This window comes from Musa acuminata, chromosome BXJ2-10 (assembly GCF_036884655.1).
Source record: "Musa acuminata AAA Group cultivar baxijiao chromosome BXJ2-10, Cavendish_Baxijiao_AAA, whole genome shotgun sequence".
Classification (NCBI taxonomy): Eukaryota; Viridiplantae; Streptophyta; class Magnoliopsida; order Zingiberales; family Musaceae; genus Musa; species Musa acuminata.
The window spans coordinates 21,160,279-21,182,198 of record NC_088347.1 but is presented as its reverse complement, the minus strand read 5'-3'; the positions used below and the strand labels follow the sequence as shown (position 1 = coordinate 21,182,198).

Sequence of the window (21,920 nt, the reverse complement as noted above, 5' to 3'; positions counted from 1 at the left end):
AGGCCTCGGACTTGTACTTCATTAAGTACACATATCCATACCTTGAGAAATCATCAGTAAATGTAATGAAGTAGGAGTAACCTCCAATGGCATGAGTTGATATGGGTCCACATACATCACTATGTATGAGTTCCAACAACTCATTTGCTCTCTCTCCAGTTCTACTAAATGGAGATTTGGTCGGTTTTCCACGAATGCAAGGTTCACAAGTCGCATATGACACATAGTCGAATGGATCTAGATATCCATCATTTAGCAACTTTTGAATCCTTCTTTCATGGATGTGACCTAGCCTACAATGCCACAGGTATGCACTGTTCAACTCATCTCGTTTCCTTTTGGACACATTTACATTCATGATATGTGGAGTGGTGTCTAACATAAATAAATCATTATGTAATGTTCCTTTCGTGATGATCTTATCATCTAATAATATCGAACAACCATTGTTCTCAAAAACAAATTTATATCCACTAACTGTTAAACATGAAATGGAGATAATGTTTTTGATAATAGAAGGAACAAAATAACATGCATCTAATGCAATAAAAGCTCCACTAGGCAGATGTAGGGCGACCTCGCCAACAGCTAATACAGCAACTTTTGCTCTATTACCCATCTTGAGGTCCATCTCGCCTCTCTCTAGTCTCCTAGGCCTTGCCAGAACCTGCAACGAATTGCATATATGATAAGCACTACCGGTATCTAATACCCATGTGTTATCATAAGAGTCTGACAAATGGAGACTGATCATGAATGTACCTGAAGCTTCATCAAGCTTTTGTTTCGCCCTTTCTGCAAGGTACTCTTTGCAGTTTCTCTTCCAGTGCCCATCTTTACCACAGTGGAAGCATTGGCCTTTGTCCTTTGTTGGGTCTTTCTTAGCAACCTTTGCTTTACCTTGTTTGCCCTTGCCCTTTCCCTTCTTAAGGGACCTTTCTGCTTTCCTTTTCTTTCTGATCTCACTAGTGTAGAGAACTGGCTTCTCTTTCTTAATAGTACTCTCTGCCTCCCTCAACATATTGAGGAGCTCTGGGAGAGTCACCTCAAGCTTGTTCATATTAAAATTCATTATGAACTGTGAAAAGGAATCTGGTAGGGACTGAAGCACAATGTCCACACAAAAGTTATCCTCTAGGACCATTCCTAGACCTGTGAGTTTCTCTATCCACTCAATCATCTTTAGGACATGGTTCTGAACCGGTGTCCCCTCAGTCATCCTAGCGCGGAAAAGGCTCTTGGATATCTCATATCGTTGAGTCCTTCCCTGTTCCTCAAACAATTTACGGACATGTAGGAGAATGGATCTGGCATCCATCTTTTCATGTTGTCTCTGTAACTCTGGAGTCATAAAGCCCAACATATAGCACTGAGCAAGAGTGGAGTCATCAATGTACTTCACGTAGCGAGCGATCTCATCCTCGCTTGCCCCTTCTTCGGGCGTAGGCATCACTGTATCAAGGATGTACACGATTTTCTCCGTTGTGAGAACAATTCTCAAGTTACGGAGCCAATCCGTATAATTTGGACCAGTGAGGCGGTTGACATCAAGTATGCCACGTAAGGGATTTGAAAGCGACATTTTCTGAAAATAAAGATGTAGCAAAAATGAATAACATGCAGATTTTGCAAGAAATAAACTATCAAGATATGGACTTCTATCTTAATATGCTCCCACTATTTTACTATCGAGTCACGCGACACCCTCAGCACGTGAAACGGAAGTCTCCGGCAGACTTCTAGTGGGGATCAGGATCCAATCAGCGTCTTAGTGTAACCTCGAGGGACTCGACCAATCACACTAAGCCTAAAAGGTAGACAACTCTTGCCGATCACAACTCCTTGTGATTCCCGTCCTGTTCGGCCTCCGAATCACCATGGCCTCGAGGGACTCGACCAACCATGATGCTCGGTTAAGTCAACACCTTCGTTACAAGATGAGTCTGATTTGATGATATACCCTCGAGGGACTTGACCAAGCATATCATGCCCTCAGGTCACCGGTGATATCTCTATGTCGTAAGCAAGATAGCGAATCGCGATATAGGTGAGTCTCGAGGGACTCGACCAACTCAACCTACACCGGGATTCGGTTCCTACTCATAACGATGGAAGGCCACGTGGGTCAATCTAATTGCCTCACGTTTACCGACTTAATATTATCGAGAGATGTTTCTATGATTTGGTCTCCTAATATGACATGTCACACATATGCATATTTAATATATATCTACATCGCATGCAAATATATATACATATCTAGTATGTGTATAATCAATCACACCAGATGATCATGGACCACAACCTAATATGATTAGGCCCGAGCCAGTAGGCCTAATCACTCACATCAAGATCTATGTGTGCAACGGTGCATCTCCATGCCTTGTGATCGTCCATCTCGTCCTCGTCGGTTCCGTCGACATCTTGATGCATCTCCATGCATCACGATCGTCCGTCTCGTGGGTCCCGCTATGGCATCCACGCTCCCGCTGCGCCTCCTCATGTGATTACAACTTAATCATAGGCACGCAAGCCCGACAATAAACGAGAAATATAATGGAGGTTCGCAGACCTTAATAATAATAATCACAAGTACACACATCACACGGTCCATGATCATCCGTCCACTCATCATACATCACATGTATAAATAATCATCATCATGTAGGACTACTAGATAATAATAAAAATAATAATCAACTAAACCTTTTAATTAATTAATATTTTCTGAAATCAGGGATATATAAGGAATTTCTCAATTCCTAAGGGTATTTTCGTAATTTGGACAAAAGACAGAAACTGGAATTTCTCAAATTCCGAGGGGCAAAACTGTCTTTTGCCCAGAAAACCCTAATACCCTTTGCCCTTTTTGCTGCTGCCGGCGGCGGCCTGTGCGGCGGGGCGAGGGCGCTGCCCTCGCCTGCAGGCGACACGCCCGCTGGCGGCACTGCCGCTGCGGGTGGGCGCCCCCTTCGGGCGCCGCTGCCACCGCGGGCAGTTCTGCCGGCGAGGCAGCGCCCGCAGGCGGTGCTGCCTCGCTGGCGGCCGCCCCTGCGGGGTTTTTTTGCCCGTGGGAGCAGCGGCCACAGGCGCCGCTGCCCTGCGGTGCCTCAGCCCGCGCTGCTGCCCCGCGGCGCCTCTACCCGCGGGCTCAGCGGCCGCAGGCGCCTCTACCCGCGGGCTGCCAGCCCCGCCGGCAGCAAGCCTGCTGCAAGCAGGCCGCCGGCCGGCTGCTGCAGACACAGCGCTTGCGCATACGCCGGCGCTGTGCTGCCTGGCTGCGACTGCGGCTGCCGCTGCAGGTGGCTGCAGGCATGCAGATCGAGGGCAGCAACTGTTGCTGCCCTTCCTCGCTTTTGCGTCAACGATTTTGACGTCAAAATTCTTCCTAAACACAACACACGCAGTTCAAAACCAATCATTCGCACGAACAACCTGGCTCTGATACCACTGTTGGGAAATCATAGGGGGGGCAACATCATATGCGCAGCGGAAGAACAAGAAAACAAAAATCCCCGATTCCCAAAAAGATGTTCATCGTCGTGCGAAGATTGGTGCGCAAAATCCGCAAAAACACAAAACTGCGTATAGAGATTGTGTTACCTAGGGAGATCGTATATCTCTGTTTCCTTGCAGATCCTTAGGAGAGGGTGAAGGAGGTCAAGCGTCCTCCTCTCTAGCGGTGATCCACACAGCAGGGTTGCGACGACGCTCCTCAAAACTCCAGGCCTACTCTGAGGTGGAGAGGGAGAGGAGAATAGGAAGGGCAAGCAAAGACTCTAGCCTATGAGGCTATGAATCCCTCCTATTTATAGAGATCCCGTGTCAAAACCCTAATGGGTCCTTTCCCTAGTGGGTATTGGATCTGCATCCAATAAGACAAGGGCTCCGTCGGATATCTCATATCCGAATCTCTACTCATCGCAATGCCTACCATATGTGTGTGACCCTCTAGGCCCAATATCGAGCTGGCCGTGAGTCATACCTGTCAGAACTCCTTCTAACTCAGTGAATTATTATCTCTGTAATAATTCACTCGACTCATCGACTACGGAAGTACTAGGCCACTACGCCGTAGTCCCCAGACGATACAGGGGAATCCAATCCATTGGACCTGTCTGTCCTCAGTTACCATGTACCTATAGTCCCTCATCCATCTAATATCCCAGAGACCGTATATCGAGCATGGTGCTGTCAGACCCATACGGTTTCTACTCGAGTCTCGCTCTAATCGGATTCTCCCGGAGAACTCTTTCTCTCTCAACCCGAATGACCCTGGCCAGGGATTTGTCTGAGCAAGAACACATGGGATATTCCTCTCATGATACCGAGAGTGGATGATCCTCTATCGACACTCAATAGCCCTCGTAAGGTCGACTACCACTCCCAATGACCAATTGTACTAGATCTGGGAACAGCCAAACCTATAAGTCTGGTATCAAAGAGTGGAGCACTCATACAGGACATCCTTGGTGTCTCAAGTCTAAGAACCAGATACACCACTAGGACTACGGAATCGTTGTCTGACAATAAGGCATCATCAACCATCTAGCATTCCGTAAGCGGATCAATCAGTGAACTCATTCTCCAATGAGCACCTGTACTGTATCCCTAGTGTCCCTACACGAGCAGCTATGAGACCAGCTGCATCCATCATATGGACGGGTATACAGCACACCAGTCTATCCGGTTATCACGATGTCCCTCTCGAGTAACCTATGACCGGGATTATTTAGGATATGTGTTTAAAGGTGAATCGATCTCATTATCGTGATCTCATCACGATCCGATTCCCATTGCACAAATCCAAGGACATCACAATATATATGCATTTATGCAATAGTTATAAAGTGATATACGCCAAAATATAATAAGCAAAAAGATTCTGTATCAAGTCACACGTGCCATCACTCATGTGATTGGCTTGCTGGGCACTTATGACTAGCACCACCTCCTCGGCCCCTTTCACGACCAAGCGCTCTCCCTCCATGAGAGCAAGGGATCAATAACTTTCACGGAAGTCCCGCCTCTGCGGTACCATGGCGCTACTATGCCCATGGCACTACTATCCGTTGCCTAGCATCTGCATCCCTTTTCTTCACAATCAGTAGATATGCCTCGGTGGTACTCCTCCGAGTCCACCTCCATTCTATCTGATGCTTGATTTTGGGTAGCTAAGTCCCTCTGGACTCGTCGTCGCTTCATCGCCCCTTTCGACCCCCTGTTTCAACACCTCTGTGTTCTCCAAGCAGATCCCTTTAGTCGATGGAAAGACAGCCTGGAACTCCCATGCACGGCCTCTGCCATCACGTTGTAGGGTTTGCATCGATTCTGTTCTCCTTAGCTTCCTTGGTAGCAACGTTCGCTTACTCGACCTTGTCCTCTGACTTGTCTGGCTCCCTTAAGCGAATATAAGCTCTGGAGCAGTCCAACTCTCCAACTGCTTCGATCATACCGTTGTATGATCAAGTCCCTCCCATGGGACTCATTGGTACTTGCATTCGAACTTTTCCCTTGGTGGAACACAACCCCCATATGCTGATGACCAAGGCTTTCATCCGATGCAAAATTCGATGCACGCACGGAAGACCCGCCTCTGCGGTACCATGGCCTTCACTCCTTGAATCCATAGCCCTTCTTGTCGTCATGTTGTTCACCGAAGTTGAGCTTCCAGTAGCTCCCGATCATACCTCCGTATAATCTAGTCCCTCACAGGACTAGGTGGTGTGAATCGCATTGCCCCGAACTGTTCCACCACGATCCGCTGCACCATGTCGCCTCCTGGTGACATCTCTATTGCATTTTGATCCTTATGGGATGAACTCGAATTGTGAACCCTTCATGTGTGGCCTCTACCAATACATCGCAGGGTCTCTTCCACCTTCGATTTTGTTCGCTCCTTTGGCAATCGATCTTCATCCACCCACTCTTGGGTCACACCAAGATGAAGCACCGCTCTAGGACAGTCCATCGCCTAGTAGCTCCTAAAGTCCCCCGACTTCGCTGCAATTAGTGCACCATTGTCTGGATCCTGGGCCTCTACCCCTACCAGCACAATCTTCGCTGCACACCGCCTCCTTTATAGCAACTTGAATGACAACACTGTGGCATATTCTTCAAGAGTACCCGCCTCTGCGTCCTCTTGCCCTGTGCTAAGGCCTTATGAACCCAACTTCGCCTCCGCAAATTGAGTCGCCTTAGTTCCTCCATCAAATGCTCCTCCGAGATAAAGTGCATGTGCCCAGAAGCTCCCTTCGTCTTTGGCACCATGCAAGATAAGTCCGCTCCGTCAGAATGAATGACCCATGGAACAACATGATCCTGCTCTTGCCTCTGCAAGAGTTCATGTCCTTGACCTCTGTCCAAGGAAAACACTATGCCTCTGCTCCATGTTCCATATTTTATGCTGGCTCCCTTCATGAGGCTTGGGTACTTCGCCAAGTTACACCCAAGTTGCTCCGCTCCTCGTTTTTGCATTGAGTTGATGGTAGCCCTCGTGCCCACCACTCCACGGGTCATCCCTCCCTTGAGTCCGATCTCCGTATCGAATCCAAGTGTGCCTTCACTTGTGTTGCTTTTGCTAGTCATAGGTGCCCAGCAAGCCAATCACGTGAGTGATGGCACGTGTGACTTGATACAGAATCTTTTTGCTTATTATATTTTGGAATATATCACTTTATAACTATTGCATAAATGCATATATATATATTGTGATGTCCTTGGATTTGTGCAATGGGAATCGGATCGTGGTAAGATCACGATAATGAGATCGATTCACCTTTAAACACATATCCTAAATAATCCCGGTCATAGGTTACTCGAGAGGGACATCGTGATAACCGGATAGACTGGTGAGCTGTATACCCGTCCATATGATGGATGCAGCTGGTCTCATAGCTGCTCGTGTAGGGACACTAGGGATACAGTACATGTGCTCATTGGAGAATAAGTTCACTGATTGATCCGCTTACGGAATGCTGGATGGTTGACGATGCCTTATTGTCAGACAGTGATTCCGTAGTCCTAGTGGTGTATCTGGTCCTTAGACTTGAGACACCAAGGATGTCCTGTATGAGTGCTCCACTCTTTGATACCAGACTTATAGGTTTGGCTGTCCCAGATCTAGTACAGCTGGTCATTGGGAGTGGTAGTCGACCTTACGATGGCTATTGAGTGTCGACAGAGGATCATCCACTCTCGGCATCATGAGAGGAATATCTCATGTGTTCTTGCTCAGACAAATCCCTGCCCAGGGTCATTCGGGTTGAGAGAGAAAGAGTTCTCCGGGAGAATCCGATTAGAGCGAGACTTGAGTAGAAACCGTATGGGTCTGACAGCACCATGCTCGATATACGGTCTCTGAGATATTAGATGGATGAGGGACTATAGGTACATGGTAACTGAGGACAGACAGGTCCAATGGATTGGATTCCTCTGTATCGTCTGGGGACTACGGCGTAGTGGCCTAGTACGTCCGTAGTCGATGAGTCGAGTGAATTATTACAGAGATAATAATTCACTGAGTTAGAAGGAGTTCTGACAGGTATGACTCACGGCCAGCTCGATATTGGGCCTAGAGGGTCACACACATATGGTAGGCATTGCGATGAGTAGAGGTTCGGATATGAGATATCCGACGGAGCCCTTGTCTTATTGGATGCAGATCCAATACCCACTAGGGAAGGACCCATTAGGGTTTGACACGGGATCTCTATAAATAGGAGGGATTCACAGCCTCATAGGCTAGAGTCTTTGCTTGCCTTTCCTATTCTCCTCTCCCTCTCCACCTCAGAGTAGGCCTGGAGTTTTGAGGAGCGTCGTCGCAACCCTGCTGTGTGGATCACCGCTAGAGAGGAGGACGCTTGACCTCCTTCACCCTCTCCTAAGGATCTGCAAGGAAACAGGGATATACGATCTCCTTAGGTAACACAATCTCTATACGCAGTTTTGTGTTTTGTGGATTTTCGCGCACCAATCTTCGCACGACGACGAACATCTTTTTGGGAATCGGGGATTTTTGTTTTTCTTGTTCTTCCACTGCGCATATGATGTCGCCCCCCATGATTTCCCAATAGTGGTATCAGAGCCAGGTTGTTTGTGCGAATGATTGGTTTTGAACTGCGTGTGTTGTGTTTAGGAAGAATATTGACGTCAAAATCGTTGACGCAAAAGTGAGGAAGGGCAGCAACAGTTGCTGCCCTGGATCTGCATGCCTACAGCCACCTGCAGCGGCAGCCGCAGCCAGGCAGCACAGCGCCGGCGCATCTGCAAGCGCTGTGCATGCAGCAGCTGGCCGGCGGTCTGCTTGCAGCAGGCTTGTTGCTGGCGGGGCTGGCTGCCCACGGGCAGAGGCGCCGCAGGGTAGCGGCGCCTGCCGCCGCTGCTCCCGCGGGCGAAACCCCCCCACAGGGGCGGCCGCCCGGCGGTACAGCACCGTCTGCGGAGGCAGCGGCGCCCGAAGGGGGCACCCACCCGCAGCGGCATCGCCGCCAGCGGGCGTGCCGCCTGCAGGTGAGGGTAGTGCCCTCGCCCCGCCGCACAGGCCACCGCCGGCAGGGTGGCGGTGGCGACAACAGCGAAAAGGGGAAAGGGTATTAGGGTTTTCTGGGCAAAAGACAGTTTTGCCCCTCGAAATTTGAGAAATTTCAGTTTTTGTCTTTTATCCAAATTACAAAAATACCCTTAGGAATTGAGAAATTCCCTACATGTCCCTGATTTTAGAAAAATATTAATTAATTAAAAGGTTTAGTTGATTATTATTTTTATTATTATCTAGTAGTCCTACATGATGATGATTATTTATACATGTGATGTATGATGTGTGGACGAATGATCATGGACCGTGTGATGTGTGTATTTGTGATTATTATTATTGAGGTCTGCGAACCTCCATTATATTTCTCGTTTATTGTCGGGCCTGCGTGCCTATGATTAAGTTGTAATCACATGAGGAGGCGCAGCGGGAGCGTGGATGCGATAGCGGGACCCACGAGACGGACGATCGTGATGCATGGAGATGCATCAAGATGTCGACGGAACCGACGAGGACGAGATGGACGATCGCAGGGCATGGAGATGCACCGTTGCACACATAGATCTTGATGTGAGTGATTAGGCCTACTAGCTCGGGCCTAATCATATTAGGTTGTGGTCCATGATCATCTGATGTGATTGCTTATACACATACTAGATATGTATATATATTTGCATGCGATGTAGATATATATTAAATATGTATACGTGTGACATGTCATATTAGGAGACCAAATTATAGAAACATCTCTCGATAATATTAAGTCGGTAAACGTGAGGCAATTAGATTGACCCACGTGGCCTTCCATCGTTATGAGTAGGAACCGATTCCCGGTGTAGGTTGAGTTGGTCGAGTCCCTCGAGACTCACCTATATCGCGATTCGCTATCTTGCTTACGACATAGAGATGTCACCGGTGACCTTAGGGCATGGTATGCTTGGTCGAGTCCCTCGAGGGTATATCATCAAATCAGACTCATCTTGTAACAAAGGTGTTGACTTAACCGAGCATCATGGTTGGTCGAGTCCCTCGAGGCCATGGTGATTCGGAGGCCGAACAGGATGGGAATCACAAGGAGTTGTGATCGGCAAGAGTTGCCTACCTTTTAGGCTTAGTGTGATTGGTCGAGTCCCTCGAGGTTACACTAAGACGCTGATTGGATCCTGATCCCCACTAGAAGTCTGCCGGAGACTTCCGTTTCACGTGCTGAGGGTGTCACGTGACTCGTTAGTAAAATAGTGGGAGCATATTAAGATAGAAGTCCATATCTTGATAGTTTATTTCTTGCAAAATTTGCATGTTATTCATTTCTGCTACATCTTTATTTTCAGAAAATGTCGCTTTCAAATCCCTTACGTGGCATACTTGATGTCAACCGCCTTACTGGTCCAAATTATACTGATTGGCTCCGTAACTTGAGAATTGTTCTCACAATGGAGAAAATCGTGTACGTCCTTGATATAGTGATGCATACGCCCGAAGAAGGGGCAAGCGAGGATGAGATCGCTCGCTACGTGAAGTACATTGATGACTCCACTCTTGCTCAGTGCTATATGTTGGGCTCTATGACTCCAGAGTTACAGAGACAACATGAAAAGATGGATGCTAGATCCATTCTCCTACATGTTCGTAAATTGTTTGAGGAACAGGGAAGGACTCAACGATATGAGATATCCAAGAGCCTTTTCCGCGCTAGGATGACTGAGGGGACACCGGTTCAGAACCATGTCCTAAAGATGATTGAGTGGATAGAGAAACTCACAGGTCTAAGAATGCTCCTAGAGGATAACTTGTGTGTGGACATTGTGCTTCAGTCCCTACCAGATTCCTTTTCACAGTTCATAATGAATTTTAATATGAACAAGCTTGAGGTGACTCTCCCAGAGCTCCTCAATATGTTGAGGGAGGCAGAGAGTACTATTAAGAAAGAGAAGCCAGTTCTCTACACTGGTGAGACCAGAAAGAAAAGGAAAGCAGAAAGGTCCCTTAAGAAGGGAAAGGGCAAGGGCAAACAAGGTAAAGCAAAGGTTGCTAAGAAAGACCCAGCAAAGGACAAAGGCCAGTGCTTCCACTATGGTAAAGATGGGCATTGGAAGAGAAACTGCAAAGAGTACCTTGTAGAAAGGGCGAAACAAAAGCTTGATGAAGCTTCAGGTACATTCATGATCAGTCTCCATTTGTCAGACTCTTATGATAACACATGGGTATTGGATACCGGTAGTGCTTATCATATATGCAATTCGTTGCAGGTTCTGGCAAGGCCTAGGAGACTAGAGAGAGGCGAGATGGACCTCAAGATGGGTAATGGAGCAAAAGTTGCTGTATTAGCTGTTGGCGAGGTCGCCCTACATCTGCCTAGTGGAGCTTTTATTGCATTAGATGCATGTTATTTTGTTCCTTCTATTATCAAAAACATTATCTCCATTTCATGTTTAACAGTTTGTGGATATAAATTTGTTTTTGAGAACAATGGTTGTTCGATATTATTAGATGATAAGATCATCACGAAAGGAACATTGCATAATGGTTTATGTTAGACACCACTCCACATATCATGAATGTAAATGTGTCCAAAAGGAAACGAGATGAGTTGAACAGTGCATACCTATGGCATTGTATGCTAGGTCACATCCATGAAAGAAGGATTCAAAAGTTGCTAAATGATGGATATCTAGATCCATTCGACTATGTATCATATGCAACTTGTGAGCCTTGCATTCGTGGAAAACTGACCAAATCTCCATTTAGTAGAACTGGAGAGAGAGCCAATGAGTTGTTGGAACTCATACATAGTGATGTATGTGGACCCATGTCAACTCATGCCATTGGAGGTTACTCCTACTTCATTACATTTACTGATGATTTCTCAAGGTATGGATATGTGTACTTAATGAAGTACAAGTCCGAGGCCTTTGAGAAATTCAGAGAGTATAAGAATGAGGTGGAGAACCAGACTGGAAAGAGTATCAAAACTCTTCGATCAGATCGAGGAGGTGAATACTTAAGTACAGAGTTTACTCAGTTCCTCAAGGACCAAGGAATATTATCCCAATGGACACCTCCTTATACACCTCAACTCAATGGTGTCTCTAAAAGGAGAAATCGTACATTATTAGATATGGTACGGTCCATGATGAGTTTCGCTGACCTACCCATCTCATTCTGGGGATATGCCCTAGAAACCGCAGCTTACCTTCTGAACAGAGTTCCAACTAAGTCGGTAGTGTCTACACCATATGAGATATGGAAAGGGAAGAAGCCTGATCTTAAGGTTGTTAAGATTTGGGGCTGCCCTGCCCATGTTAGAAGACACAACCCCGATAAGTTCGAATCAAGGACAGAGCGATGCAAATTTGTGGGATACCCCAAGGAAACTTGTGGGTATTATTTCTATCATCTCGAGGACCAAAAGGTCTTTGTAGCTAAGAGAGCAGTGTTCCTTGAGAAGGAACACATTCTTGACGGAAACAGTGGGAGAATGATAGAATTGAGCGAGGTTGGAGAACCAAGCTCAAGCACCACTCTACAGCCCGAGTCTGTTTAGGTACCTAATACACAAGTATCAACTTTACGCAGGTCTGATAGAGTATCCCATCCTCCTGAGAGATATGTGGGACATATTAGAGCAGAGGATGTAGAGGATATTGATCCTCAGACCTACGAGAAGGCTATTATGAGTATAGACTCCGGGAAGTGGAAAGAAGCCATGAATTCTGAGATGGATTCTATGTACTCCAATAAGGTTTGGAACCTAGTTGATGCGCCCGAAGGTATTGTACCCATCGGTTGCAAGTGGATCTTTAAGAAAAAGATCGGAGTAGATGGAAAGGTAGAGACCTATAAAGCAAGGCTAGTGGCTAAGGGGTATCGTCAAAGGCAAGGTGTTGACTACGACGAAACTTTCTCACCCGTAGCAATGCTAAAATCCATCAGAATTCTATTGGTTATTGCAACATACTATGATTATGAGATCTGGCAGATGGATGTGAAAACCGCATTCCTCAACGGGAACCTCGAGGAGGAGGTGTATATGATGCAACCTGAGGGATTCGTGTCCAAGAACTGCCCAGATAAGGTGTGTAGGTTGCTTAGATCAATTTATGGACTAAAGCAAGCTTCCCGAAGTTGGAACATAAGATTTGATGAGGCAATCAGATCTTATAACTTCGTTAAGAACGAAGATGAGCCTTGTGTATACAGAAAGGTAAGTGGGAGCGCTATCACCTTTTTTGGTGTTATATGTGGATAACATCCTCATCATTGGGAATGACATAGGAATGCTATCCACAGTAAAGGCTTGGTTATCTAGACACTTCTTCATGAAGGACTTAGGGGAAGCATCTTATATCTTGGGGATTAGAATCTATAGAGATAGATCCAAGAGGATGCTTGGCTTGTCCCAGTCCAGGTACATAGAAACTATTGTCAAAAGGTTTGGCATGGAAAATTCCAAGAGAGGTCTCGTACCGATGAGACATGGGATATCGCTTTCTACGAGTATGTCCCCAAAGACTCCAAAAGAAAGGGCAAACATGAATATGATACCTTATGCCTCAGCAATAGGGTCTATCGTGTATGCCATGCTATGTACTAGGCCTGATATAGCGCATGCTCTGAGTGTCACGAGCAGGTATCGGGTGGATCCAGGCTTGGAGCACTGGAAAGCAGTAAAGTGTATCCTTAAGTACTTGAGAAGGACTAAGGATCTTTTACTAGTATATGGAGGTAATAGCCTTAAGGTTGAAGGCTACACTGACTCAAGTTTTCAGTCTGATGTCGATGATAGCAAGTCGAATTCAGGGTATGTGTACACCTTGAATGGAGGAGCAGTGTGCTGGAAGAGTTCCAAGCAAGATACCACTGCTGACTCGACCATAGAGGCGGAGTACATTGCTGCATTAGATGTAGCAAAGGAGGGAGTCTAGTTGAAGATGTTCATCACAGAATAGCGAGAAGTCGACTTCCTTATATTGCGACAACTATGGGGCGATTACTCAAATAAGGGAACCCGAGCCTCATCAGAAGTGTTCTGAGGAGGTTCCAGCTTATCAGAGAGATCGTAACCCGAGGAGATGTAGCAGTGGAAAGAGTTCCATCCGAAGATAACATTGCAGATCCACTGACAAAGCCGTTGTCTCAGATTGTCTTTGAGCGTCACAGGAGTCTGATGAGGATCAGACACATAGGTGATTGGCTTTAGGTCAAGTGAGAGATTGCTAGTCATAGGTGCCCAGCAAGCCAATCACGTGAGTGATGGCACGTGTGACTTGATACAGAATCTTTTTGCTTATTATATTTTGGCGTATATCACTTTATAACTATTGCATAAATGGATATATATATTGTGATGTCCTTGGATTTGTGCAATGGGAATCGGATCGTGATGAGATCACGATAATAAGATCGATTCACCTTTAAACACATATCCTAAATAATCCCGGTCATAGGTTACTCGAGAGGGACATCGTGATAACTGGATAGACTGGTGTGCTGTATACCCATCCATATGATGGATGCAGCTGGTCTCATAGCTGCTTGTGTAGGGACACTAGGGATACAGTACAGGTGCTCATTGGAGAATGAGTTCACTGATTGATTCGCTTACGGAATGCTGGATGGTTGACGATGCCTTATTGTCATACAACGATTCCGTAGTCCTAGTGGTATATCTGGTCCTTAGACTTGAGACACTAAGGATGTCCTGTATGAGTGCTCCACTCTTTGATACCATACTTATAGGTTTGGCTGTCCCAGATCTAGTACAGCTGGTCATTGGGAGTGGTAGTCGACCTTACGAGGGCTATTGAGTGTCGACAGAGGATCATCCACTCTCGGCGTCATGAGAGGAATATCTCATGTGTTCTTGCTCAGACAAATCCCTGGCCAGGGTCATTCGGGTTGAGAGAGAAAGAGTTCTCCGGGAGAATCCGATTAGAGCGAGACTTGAGTAGAACCGTATGGGTCTGACAGCACCATGCTCGATATACGGTCTCTGGGATATTAGATGGATGAGGGACTATAGGTACATGGTAACTGAGGACAGACAGGTCCAATGGATTGGATTCCCCTGTATCGTCTGGGGACTACGGCGTAGTGGCCTAGTACATCCGTAGTCGATGAGTCGAGTGAATTATTACAGAGATAATAATTCACTGAGTTAGAAGGAGTTCTGACAGGTATGACTCACGGCCAGCTCGATATTGGGCCTAGAGGGTCACACACATATGGTAGGCATTGCGATGAGTAGAGGTTCGAATATGAGATATCCGACGGAGCCCTTGTCTTATTGGATGCAGATCCAATACCCACTAGGGAATGACCCATTAGGGTTTGACACGGGATCTCTATAAATAGGAGGGATTCACAGCCTCATAGGCTAGAGTCTTTGCTTGCCTTTCCTATTCTCCTCTCCCTCTCCACCTCAGAGTAGGCCTGGAGTTTTGAGGAGCGTCGTCGCAACCCTGCTGTGTGGATCACCGCTAGAGAGGAGGACGCTTGACCTCCTTCACCCTCTCCTAAGGATCTACAAGGAAACAGGGATATACGATCTCCCTAGGTAACACAATCTCTATACGCAGTTTTGTATTTTGCGGATTTTCACACACCAATCTTCGCACGACGACGAACATCTTTTTGGGAATCGGGGATTTTTGTTTTTCTTGTTCTTCCGCTGCGCATATGATGTCGCCCCCCATGATTTCCCAACAGCTTTGGGTCACTCCTCCACTTGATCTCGCAATGCATCCACCAATGCATTCTCTCCAGCGAGATCATGCGACAACTCCTTGCCGCTTGCTCAGTCCATTGAGCTCCGTGGAGTTATTGTTTGTTGAGGTACTCCTCCTCAACTTGTGAGGTCCGTCCCACATGATTCTCCCTCTGGAGAGTCGGGACTTATCCCTTCTGAATAACTGTCCCATTGGAGCAACATCTCTCTTCGTTTCGGAGACCACCATCCCCTTGGACTACTCCGATATGCTGAACAAAGTGTGCATTGTTCTGCCTCCTGCAAACACACTTGCTAGATTGCGACTCCACGTCAATACAGCCCCCGCTGCACCCCTCAAGGCCTAGTAACATGCTGAACTAGTTGCACCCTTCAGCCCCCTACGGACGTATCCTTCACATGCCGAAGAGAAAGTTTCAATGCTCCATGGCGCCGAGTTTCGATCGCCTTGGGATGGCCACGAACATTCCATCGTCCGCATACAAGCCCATGTATGAGTACCAAATTCTTCGAGTTAGCAATTCCCCTCACCTCTGTGAGCTTTGCATAACTCTTTTGGTCGTTGAGCAACTCATTCCACCTTGCATGGTCTCATCCTTTACCAAGCGCCTCGCTTGCCTTGAGCACAATCAAGTATAGTTGTCAACGTTGAGCCGTAGCTCAAACTCAGTCATCCCAACCTTTGTGCGCTTCACATTCTTCCAAGCTTGTCTGTTCTCATGGTGCCTCTTGCGCGAAGGGTTGGCCATTCCTCTGAATGCCAATCTCAAATGCCCGCTCCTCCGAGCGACTCCTTTTCCCTACATCTCCATGCCCGTTTTCCCCCAAACGGTCGCGCGTGTGCTGACTACCCTCAACGCAGCCCCGCTAGGTCCCCCACGTTTACATGCTAAGTGTTTCTATGAGTTCTTGTCCCGCTCTGATACCATCTGTCATGGACTTAGCTGGTTTTGCCTAAGTCGTGCGGCACCCTTGCGTGTCCCGCAAAGGTCAGCCTCCCCGAAGCCTCCCATGATCCCTTAGGTCCCACAAAAGAGAGAACAGGACAGAGAAAAGGCCTCACTCGGGATCCACAAGCAAACATCTCCGAAAAACATTTTATAGACAATGCAAATTACAAACAAACTTTACAAGCTCTGAACAGTTGCACAACAAAGGGTAAAATGGTCCATTACATACCGAAAATCTCTCACACATATCTACATGACACAACCTTTATTTACAAGCCTAAAGCGGCCACCAACCCAACTAAAATGGGACTATTAAGCCTTCGGTCGTCCCTCTACATGCTGTACAAAACATGAACACATCAAAAGACACGGACATACATAAGCATTACATCAAACATCATGGTTAGAAGTTTGTCCGTGACAGAACGTCCGGACTTCCGATGAACTCTCGAACTCCCAATGAAATCGCGTCCTTGACTCCGAAACTTCATTTTGTTTTATGCCTTACTATTATAGTTAATCCTGCACATGTAAAAACACACTTCGATTTAGACAATTAATACTAAGCATGAATCATGTTGTCCGGCATGTCATTGGTCCCTCAATGCTTTGTCCAATTCTTTAGCGCATCGTCCTCTCTTGCGGCTTATTGCCCAATCGGTCAGTTGACTCCGCAACTTCGATATCCTTGGCGCAATATCTGCTTTTATTGGCCCGATGCCTGAATCCATAGCTCGAAGCCTTCTGTCGATACGTTGACCGATCCTCCGGCTCGATATCCAATCTTATGACATGTTTTCCTCCGGCCCAACATTATTCTTCCTGCTTTAATTGTCTCTCCCTGATCAAAGCATCCTGTGTCACTTAAAATGCAAATCAAATCATTAACAATTATCAATTGCTTTCATCATCGATTCAATAATATTAATTATAATTCAATATATGTTAGACTTGAGCACTATATTTTTAATAATATCTATATTAGTTTTAGTATATCTAATATTATAAATATTATTAAAAAATAATTATAAATGAGTTAAATGAAAACATTATAATAGTTGAAAACATGTTAAAAAATAGATGAAAAAATTTTAAAGAATATTTTGGGTATTTTTTAAATTAGAGATGTTGTATGAAAAAAAGTTAATATGGATCCAGATTCAAAATCAAACGGATCCGAATCCGTACAGGAGAAACTTTTGGATCCGGTCGAAGTTTCGGATCCTTAAGTGATTCGATATGCTTCTTGTTGGATCCGCATTCCCGATCGTTTCTGAATAGAAAATTGAGACACCCACTCGTAACTCACCAGACAGACTACGACAAAGACAGCGACAGTCGCCAAAAGAAGGCCGCTTTTGCAACCGCAGCACAGGGGCGCGGCGCGATCCACGGCGCGAGGACCGGCGGTGGTGAACGTGAATGGCTCTTGGATCCGCGCAGGCGCCTCTCGCGGCCGTGGCCGCCACGTCGGGCGAGAGCGTGAGAAGACGGGCGGGTGATGCCGTAAGAGGGAGGAGCAGCGCCAACGGTGACGCCGCGAGCTCCATGGGTTCCCTTTACGAGTTCCGGAACGGGAGAGGGGAGATCGAGATGAATGGGAGCGGCAGCGTCAGGCAATCTCCGCCGCCGCTACTGCAGCAGAGCGGCACGCCGAAGCTGCTCACGCTGCCGACGGTTCTCACGATCGGCCGGGTTGCTGCCGTCCCCCTTCTCGTGAGCAGTAGGTGGTCTAAATGGCATATCCCTCTTTCTTTTCGTGTGTTTTATACGATCTATAGAGGTTGGATTGGAGTGTCGGATTCTGTTCCTTGGATCGTCTGCGTCTGTGATGCAAAGATGGAATCTTGACATAACTCTTTGGAAAATGATTACCATGATTTCTATATAGTTTGAGATTTTTTAATCTCGGAGATATAATTGTTTTTTTGGTGATCTAATTGCAATTTTCTCTTCTTTTTGGTGATAAAACTTATAATTAAGAGGTTCTCATGTCTTTATCTCTTCAAGAGTTCAATGACTTGTTGTGTTCAAGATTGCTTTTAGCTGTAGGTAATTGTTTATCTAGGAAGCTCATACGTTTATGTAGAAAGGGAGAGAGGATCTTACAAAGAGAGAAACATGAAACCCTTCTTTGTCCTCGAACATCAGTGTCGAATAAGCATACCAAGATCGCAAGCAAATCTTTCTTGTTTTTCCTCTTCAAGGTTCAACACCACTTTGCATTGCAGAAATGCTTTGGTTGTGTTTGTGGTGGTGATGCTGGTCATAGCAATAATGGAAGAAACAAGCCATGAGATATCACATCCTAAATAGTTTTGGCATAGCAAGTAAAGAGTTGTTGATGTTTTGACACTCATATCAAAAAAGGTGAAATGATTGTATCGTCTTTCTGCAGGCATCCATGACGATGTGTATTGCGTTTAATTTATTAGTTATGGATGCCGATACTTTCTTCAATTTTTTTTCTTTAAGTAAAGTGAGAGGTCATCTTATGTTTCCTTTTTTATCTTTTTTGTAAATATTCACTGATGGTTGTATTCATCTATTGATAAATCACATCTTTGAGTTTGTCTATGTTCATAGGCTAACATATTTACTACTTTCACTAGCTTTCTACATGGATGGTTGGTGGGCAACAACTGCTACAACAGGCATCTTTCTTCTCGCAGCACTTACAGATTGGCTAGATGGCTATATTGCACGAAGGGTATGTGAGTTTTTATACTTTTTGGCTGTGAGCATATACAAGCAATTCTGGATCAGAATCATACAAAATGCTATTATACATGTGGTCAAATCACACTTCTGTTTGTAAAATTCTGTCCAATGTTTTTTGAAAGCTTAAACATTTCTATGATTTTGAAAGCAGTGGGAAATGAGTTCAATCGAAAATCAGATGATTGGAGAATAAGAAAGTCATCATGTTTATCAGATATAAACAAGTTCTTATCATATGATACTAATCTATTTGATGCCCCCTAGCGCACTCCAACATGTTGAGGAAACTAATATCACTTTTTTTTTCCAATTTTTCTTATTAAATAAGACAATTAGATATCCTACATCACCAAAATTTTGAAAAATGTTCACCAATGTAAAATCTTTGTATCCGGTGGTACTATTCTTACTCTTGATGTAATTTCATTCCAAAATATGACCTAGTTCGATCTTATCATTTAAGGTGTTGATTCATTTTCAATACATCCACTAGTTATGCACTTATGCTCCTATGCATGACAAACCAGTACACTACTTGCAACTGACATTAATTTGTTGTGTTCTTTAGATGAGACTAGGAACTGCATTTGGTGCATTTTTGGATCCTGTAGCTGACAAGGTATCCTTCTTTATACGACACACATAGCTGTGGCCTAGCAAATTCCAAAAACATTCTTGTATTAGTTTAATTATCTGATTCTTTTGCTTGCTTGCAGCTTATGGTATCTGCCACTTTGGTTTTGTTGTGCACCAAACCTTTGAAATGTGCTGTATTTGGGGATGTTCCATGGCTTCTGGCAGCACCTTCAATCACCATTATTGGTAGAGAGGTAATCACCAATTTGTAACCAAGTCTTTTTTCCTTTCTGAATGTGCAACAAGTTCATATGTTCATTTGTATTTGTTGTGTATTGTGTGTTTGTGCTCTTTCCGGATCTGCTTAACCAGACTCTATTGCCAATATTAATCTGAATCCGGTTGCTTGATTTGCAAACTTCAGGCCTTAATCAAAATCAATCTATTCTATGTGAATCTGAAATATTCAATAATAAATTAATTTTAGTATCTTAATCTGCATCCCGAAATCAAGAATTTTGACCTTCATAAGCTTGTTTGTTACTTTCAGAAATCACACTCCTTTGTGTATTATTTATCCCCAAGTTTATTTGCTTTGCTAACCATTACGTTTGTGTTGCTTTGTGGTTATCAGACGAAGTTAAAAAGAAATGCATGTAGTAAATATACACAATGAGGTCACAAAAATTTTCAATTTGTTATTTTCTTCTTCTCCAATGGATTTCGGTTCCAAACTGAGTATACTATTTTCCTTTTTAATGGTCATAGGCTGGTTTTACTATTCTGTATCCTTCTCGCAGATAACTATGTCATCAGTTAGAGAGTGGGCTGCATCCCAGAATGGTAGAGCTCTTGAGGTACCTTTTTCTTTTTGTTTCCATTGGTAATGTGCTTCTTTAGCAAAGGATATATTTTATATACCATCTATAAAAAATCTATAATATAATCAAATGATACCAAAAAGCAGGCAGTAGCAGTAAATAGTTTTGGGAAATGGAAAACAGCAACACAAATGACTGCACTGACTGTTCTTCTTGCTAGTAGAGATCCCAGGTTATGGTCTTAATCATGTGACATTCGTTTGCTTATGATATTATTTTCTGCATATTTAATATGGTTGAGTTTTTACCTCTTTTTTCTGTTTTGCAGACTTGCAGCGATGACTGGTTTGGTTGCTGCCGGTGTTGTCCTGCTTTACATTTCAGCTGGGCTTGCTGTATGGTCACTAGTTGTGTACATGAAAAAGATATGGAGATTATTGCTGAAGTAGTTTATTTCCAGCTATATTTGGCACAAGAACACAATGGCCAGGACCATATACAAGGACAACAGGGATTAGATGGTCTCCCTGCACTACTCATCTAGTTGTATTTGAGTTATGGAAAGCATGTGGTTAGCAGATGGAATGCAAACATAATTGTTTATGTAGAGGTAGATAAAGATTAAGATAAGGCATTTCCATGCCTGATTATGTTAGGTTTGAGCATCAGATGTTTCACAGTCACTGATGGAGATGCTGTCTTCTCATCTTTCCTTCAGAAGCTTACTATGGGAAATATATGGAGTGATGGTTACAGCCATTCATGGATCATCAGGAGTAACAACAAATGTCTAAATCAGATAGATGTTGCTGTATCATTTTGCCAAATGGTCATAATTCTCATGAGATTCAATTGACAGTGAGTTATCCCACTGAGTGATTGTATGTGACTTCATAATGAACAGAGATTTAGGTTGTAAAAGGTTTGCAATCACTAAGTCAAAAGTCTTTTAGAAACTTATTTTTGGAGGGCAGGTTTCAGCATGCAGAACATTCTTTTCTCATATCTGGATGTGCTTATTGCCTTCTTCCATATATCTATTGACAATGATACATGCCTTAATTCTTCTCATGGAGTCAGAACCATTTCATGATTTATGGATGGCTAGCACAGAGGTGTCTTGGCAATTATGAGACTCTCATGAGCAGCAAAGAAAAAGGTTCTCAACATTAGCTAATGTGGTTGACTAGCTAAATATTTTTTGGATAGAAAAACATGCCAATGCTTCTGTTTTCAGTTTTATTTTCTGATTATTTTTTTTTTTGTTCTCTTGCCTGCTAAATATGATTGCAAAAACAATAAACTTCAATTACACTGCAGCTTTATGCAGTTCAAATGACTCTCCTTTAATCTTGACCACGATACTCTGTCTAAACTTCTTGTTGTTGAAACAGCCAATATTATTTTTATTTCTTACTACAAAGGGTAAATAATGAAGATCAAAATTTCTATTAATTGAGATCTTATTGAAGGGTAAGTGAATCAAATATATCATTATCAGGCTAATTTCTTTCATCTCTTTTTTGATAATTTATCAAAAAACCCCTTATATTTCCAAAATTTTGAAAATAAGGACAGATGAAATTTAAAAA

The 21,920-nt window shown here is 44.5% G+C and overlaps 1 protein-coding gene across 1 annotated transcript; it reads left to right on the top strand.

Annotated features, from left to right (window-relative positions):
• The first annotated feature begins 17,509 nt into the window (after window positions 1–17,509).
• On the top strand, window positions 17,510–21,382 carry LOC135626047 (CDP-diacylglycerol--glycerol-3-phosphate 3-phosphatidyltransferase 2-like). Its single transcript, XM_065131235.1, has 7 exons — window positions 17,510–17,933; window positions 18,823–18,920; window positions 19,500–19,550; window positions 19,648–19,761; window positions 20,308–20,364; window positions 20,475–20,560; window positions 20,657–21,382. Exons 1-7 carry the CDS (start codon window positions 17,633–17,635, stop codon window positions 20,775–20,777), a joined length of 828 nt encoding a protein of 275 aa, XP_064987307.1. The 5' UTR covers window positions 17,510–17,632; the 3' UTR covers window positions 20,778–21,382.
• Window positions 21,383–21,920: the final 538 nt, after the last annotated feature.